The sequence below is a fragment of the Acanthisitta chloris genome, unplaced genomic scaffold (assembly GCF_000695815.1).
Source record: "Acanthisitta chloris isolate BGI_N310 unplaced genomic scaffold, ASM69581v1 scaffold20940, whole genome shotgun sequence".
NCBI lineage: Eukaryota > Metazoa > Chordata > Aves > Passeriformes > Acanthisittidae > Acanthisitta > Acanthisitta chloris.
The window spans coordinates 3,683-9,000 of record NW_008653576.1 but is presented as its reverse complement, the minus strand read 5'-3'; the positions used below and the strand labels follow the sequence as shown (position 1 = coordinate 9,000).

Here is a 5,318-nt window from a genome sequence, read left to right as displayed (position 1 = left end):
AGGTGGGTGCAGGGCTGGGAGACACCTGGAAAACTCGTGGTGTCCATGGAAAACACATGGAAAAATCCCCTGGCAGGTGGTTGTTTTCCATGTGTCATCCCTGTTGTCTTTCCTTCTCCTCCTCTTCTCCCACTCGCATCCCTCTGGGTTTCCTGGTGGCATCTCCCACTCTTTGCTTGGATCCAAACACATCCGAGGAAGTTTGGGAGTGTTTTGAGGGGAATGACTGGACCAGGAGTTGGAATTCCTGCCTGGTTGTTTCACCAGGTCTTAGGCAATGGAGCTGGAGGGGAGAGAAAAATGGGTCAGGAGCCTCCTGGGAAACATGATCCAGGGAAATGGGTCAAAGCAACAACAGCTCGAGCCAGGGAAAAGTGGGATTTGGCTCTCCAAACAGAGGGAAGAACCTCTCCATTCCCGGAGCCTAGAGGGAGTGGGATGTGTCTGGATGGTGGTGGTGGCTCCAGGGAAATGTTGTTCTAGGGGGAAAAGGGGGAGAATCCCATGGGAATGGGTTTCCTGATGGTCCTTCAGGTCCTTCCAGGCCTCTCCCCAATCCCATTGATCCCAAGAAACCCAAGCACAGGGAAGTGTGAGGGAAAAGGGGCTGACACCCTCCAGGAGGGTCTGGAGATGTTCCCGGGGTACCCTCCGGAGCTGCCATGGACAGGTGACCCCAAGGCCACCATGGACAGGTGACCCCAAGACCACCATGGCCAGATGATCCCAGGACTGTCCCAGGGTGTCCCATGGCCACCATGGACAGGTGACCCCAAGAGTGTCCCAAGGCCACCATGGACAGATGATCCCAGGGATGTCCCTAGAGTGTCCCAAGAGTGTCCCAAGGCCACCACAGACAGGTTACCCCAAGAGTGTCCCAAGGCCACCATGGACAGATGACCCCAAGAGTGTCCCAAGGCCACCACAGACAGGTTACCCCAAGAGTGTCCCAAGGCCACCATGGACAGGTGACCCCAAGACCACCATGGCTAGATGATCCCAGGGATGTCCCAGTGTGTCCTAGGACTGTCCCAAGGATGTCCCGAGAATATCCCAAGGATGTCCCAAGACTGTCCCAAGGATAATCCAAGGCTGTCCCAAGGCCACCATGCCCAGCTGTCCCCAGGAGTGTCCCAGTGTGTCCCAGGGTCTCTCCATCGTTCCTGCAGAACGGGACGTGCCGTTACAATTCCTCGGCGTGTGCCGCCACCTGCTCCGGGTACGTGGAGCTGCCTGAGGGTGACGAGAAGGCTCTGCTGGAGGCTGTGGCCACCGTGGGACCCGTGTCCGTGGCCATCGACGCCACCAGGCCAACCTTCTTCCTCTACCGCTCAGGTGGGAGTGCATGGAGCGCCGGGAACGCTGGGAATGCGGGAGGGATTCCCTCGGGAATGAGCCTCAGGGCTTTGGGGATCTTCCAACCCATCCCATGGTTCCATGGGGGGATAAAACTCTTCTTCCATCCTTCTGCTCCACAGACCTTCCTTGGTGTCCTCTGCCTGCACAAACCTTTGGAATTTGGGAAGTTGGGAGGGGATTCCTGGAGAGAGGCTGGAATGGGATGGTCCTCGGGGCTTTGGGGATCTTCCAACCCATCCCATGGTTCCATGATGGGATAAAAGTCACTTTCCTCTCTCCTTCTCGTCTGGAGATCTTCCTCTGTGCACATAAACCTTTGGAATTTCAGTGGGATTTGGGAATCTGGGCTGGACCCTGGAGCAGGAAGGTCTTCCAGTCCCTCCCAACCCATCCCATGATTCCATGATGGGATAAAATCCACTTTTCTCCATCCTTCTCCCCCGGAGACCTTCCCTGGTATGAGGAAGAAACCTTTGGAATTCTGGGGCTGGTTCCACTGTTCTGATGGGAATTCCCTGTTCTCCATGCCAGGAGTGTATGATGATCCCGAGTGCACTCAGGAGGTGAACCATGGAGTGCTGCTGGTGGGATACGGATCCCTGGAAAACAAGGAATATTGGCTGGTGAAGAACAGGTAAATCCGGAACATCCATAGGGAATCCTGGAATATTCCCCTTTGGAATCGACCCACAAGGATCAGAGGCCAATTCCCAGTCCTGGACACTCCCAAATCCCACTGTGTCCCTCCAAGGTGCTCCATAGCTCCTGGAAAAAGATTGGAATGATGATTTATAAGATCCTTCCCAACTCATCCCATAAAAATTCCAGGATTTTATATTTGGGATGGTCCAAATCCATGTGGATGTGGCACTTGGGGACAGAATTCCATGGTGGACTTGGCAGCACCAGGAGAACAGTTGGACTTGGGAGATCTTTTCCAACCTCAACTGTCTCAGGATTCTATGAATCCCAGGATTCCAATCCCTTAAAAATAGGGATTGAACCATCCCAAATTCCCAACCCTTTCCTGGCACATTCCAAGCAGAGGATGTTGCTCCAACACCTCCAAAAGTCACTTTTCCCTCTCCAGGAGAATCCTGGAAGTTCCTGGTTGTATCCAGAACTTCCCAAAGGGCCTAAAATCCTGGAAAACAAATCCATGTGTTGCTCCATGGGGAAAATAAATGGGAGAACAGGATCAATGGGAGAGCAGGAATCATTTCCCAGGGCTCATTCCTCAATCCTTGTCCCTCCCATTGACTTCCCAACTGGAATGAGTTCCCTTTTCCCAGCCTGGAGCTTAGCAATTCCATGATTCCCACACTCCATGGGGTGGAAATCCCATCACTACGTCCATTCCGAGCCTGGCTGTCCATAAATCCTCCTCTTCCCACCCAAGAGAAATCTGGAAGGGAATTTTTCCATGCCTTTCTTCCCTGTTCCCTCAGCTGGGGCGTTCGCTTCGGCGACGCCGGATACATCCGGATGGCTCGGAATTCCGGGAACCGCTGCGGGATCGCCAGCTATGCTTCCTACCCCCTGCCCTGATCCCAATCCCGACATTCCCTGCCCACCACGGATCCCCCTGGCACCAGTTCCACCACTTCCAGCTCCGTGGGCAACGTCCATCGCTTGGATCCGTCGGAGCTGCAGCCTAGGAGGGAATTCTGCGCTGGGATTTGGGAATGGCTTTGAGAGGGATCCAGGGAATTGCGTTTTTTTTGGTGGGTGGGAGGGATTGGGAGGGAAAACTGGGATATCTGCAGGGATAATAGGGATGGACAGAGGGACTGGGTACAGGGATTTGCCATAGGAATCACAGGGATCAGCCACAGGGATGATAGAGATTAGGTGCAGGAATCACAGGGAGAACAGGGATGAGGCCCAGGGATCCCAGGGATCGTGGACTGCTCCCTGCTCCGATGGCAACTTCTCTCCTTGGGATGCTGATGGAACTGCAGATATTCCTGGAAAAATAAACCCTTAGAATTGCTGTCTCAGAATTCCCATTTTTTTGGCTCTGAATAGTTGGATATAATCCCCCAAAAAATCCCAAGATTGACATACAATTCCCCCCAGAATTCCAAGACTGGGATAAAATCCACCCAACATTTCCAAAATTGGGGTTTAACCCCCCTGAAAATTCCAAGATTGGGATAAAATCCTCCCAGAATTCCAAGGTTTGGTGGCTCTGGTCACCCCCAGCCGAGAATTCTGTGTTGGCGGAACAAAATCCCAAGGGAACAATGTCCCTTTGTCCCTGGACAAGGGAATTCCTCACCCCCTCATCCCAGCCCTCGCTCCTCCTTTCGGATCCAAGATTCCAGAGCTCTGTGGGATCCTCCCAGCACTGGGAATCTCCTGCCCAGGATGAGAGGTAAGGCTGATCCCACCGGGATTCTGTTCCCATGGGATTTACAGCTGGAAAAAGGGGCCAAAGTGGCTCATTCCCAGTGCCTGGATTGGGATTTTAGGGCAGGATTGAGTGGGAAAATGATGGGAAAAGGAGTTTTCCATGTTGGATCCTAAATGCTGCTGCTCCGAGCTTGGAATTCTGCTGGTACTGGGAATGTTGGTCCTGGATTTTGGAGTGTGGAGCTGTGGGATGAGATCCCGAGGGAGCCCAGTGAGGAGGAGCCACTTCCCTGGGAATCCTGGAATCATTCAGCTCGGGGGAAAAAACCTCCGGGATCATCCTGGAATTCTGAGCTCTCAGCTCCTCCTGCTCCACGGAAATCCAGAGCCAAAATGGGAATTGAAGCCCCAAAACTTGGGAAAAGGCTCATTCCTTGCTCCCGGCGCTTGGGGGAGGGAGCTGAAATCCCTGGAAAAAGCCCTGGAGCACATCCAGGAGCCGCAGGGAAGGGCAGAGGTGGCAAGCTCCAGGCACTTCCCGATCCCAGCGCCTCCCAGTCCTTAGGCAAACATTCCCGGCGGGACAAATCCCCAGGGATCGGGAGAAGGCGCCGCGGGGCAGGTTGGCTCCAGAGGGAGCGTGGAATTTGGCATTTTCCAGGTTTTTTTTTTCCAGCGGGAGATGAATCCAGGACACCTCAGCTGAGAGCTGCGGAGCATTCCCATGTTCCCGGAGCTTTTCCATGCTCCTGGAGATCGCTGGGAGGAGGGAATTGCCTCCCAGGGCTGCGGAGTGTCTGCAGGTGGATCCAGCAGGGATTGACTCATTCCATGGTGGCTTTGCCCAGGAAATGATATCCTGCCTGGATCTGGCTCTGGATCTGCTGGGATCGTCCAAGGTGGGATGGGGAGTGGGATGGGGTGGGAATGACAGGGGCAGATCCATGGATTTGGGGGGCAGAGAGGGCTCAGCCTCATGGATTTGGGATTTAGCCCCATGGATTTGGGATTCACCCCCATGGATTGGGATTTAGCCTATGGATTTGGGGTTCAGCCCCATGGACTGGGATTTAGCCTCATGGATTGGGATTTAGCCTATGGATTTGGGGTTCAGCCCCATGGATTGGGATTTAACCTCATGGATTGGGATTTAGCCTATGGATTTGGAGTTCAGGCAGCAGCAGGTTGGAAAAGTGGGAAAACTCCAGGGTAAAACATGGAGCAACCTCCTGCCCTGTCGCGTTTGGGGGTGCTCAACTCCTTCCTGCAGCTGGATCATCCCTGAATCCCACGGGAAGGAGCCCCGGGAGCTGGGAAGGAGCAGTTTGACCCCAAGGAGGACTCCAAGCCTCGTCCTGATCCCTAAAATCCGCTGGAGAAGGGAATCGGGGGGAGGGAAGGGGGAGCAGGGTCGGATTTGAGGTGTCCCGTGGGAATGAGAGCGACATCCCTGGCACCGGGATCGGCGGGAAAAGGGTTAACAGGGAAAAGGATCCTTTTGCCAGGTGCTTCCTGCTTTGTTTGAAGTGCGGGAGAGGAGGAGGAGGAGGAAGGGACGGGAGAGGTGGGGGGAGTAGGGCTCGGGAATCGGGAATTGTGGAGGT

The 5,318-nt window shown here is 54.3% G+C and overlaps 1 protein-coding gene across 1 annotated transcript in view; it reads left to right on the top strand.

The window, feature by feature from the left end:
- CTSS (cathepsin S) overlaps positions 1–2,907 on the top strand; it is a 5,187-nt gene extending 2,280 nt beyond the window's left edge. The window contains exons 5-7 of the mRNA XM_009081661.1: positions 1,153–1,335; positions 1,891–1,993; positions 2,808–2,907. Coding sequence (XP_009079909.1) covers positions 1,153–1,335; positions 1,891–1,993; positions 2,808–2,907 — 386 coding nt within the window. The remainder of the gene's footprint in view (positions 1–1,152; positions 1,336–1,890; positions 1,994–2,807) is intronic.
- The last annotated feature ends 2,411 nt before the right edge of the window (positions 2,908–5,318 follow it).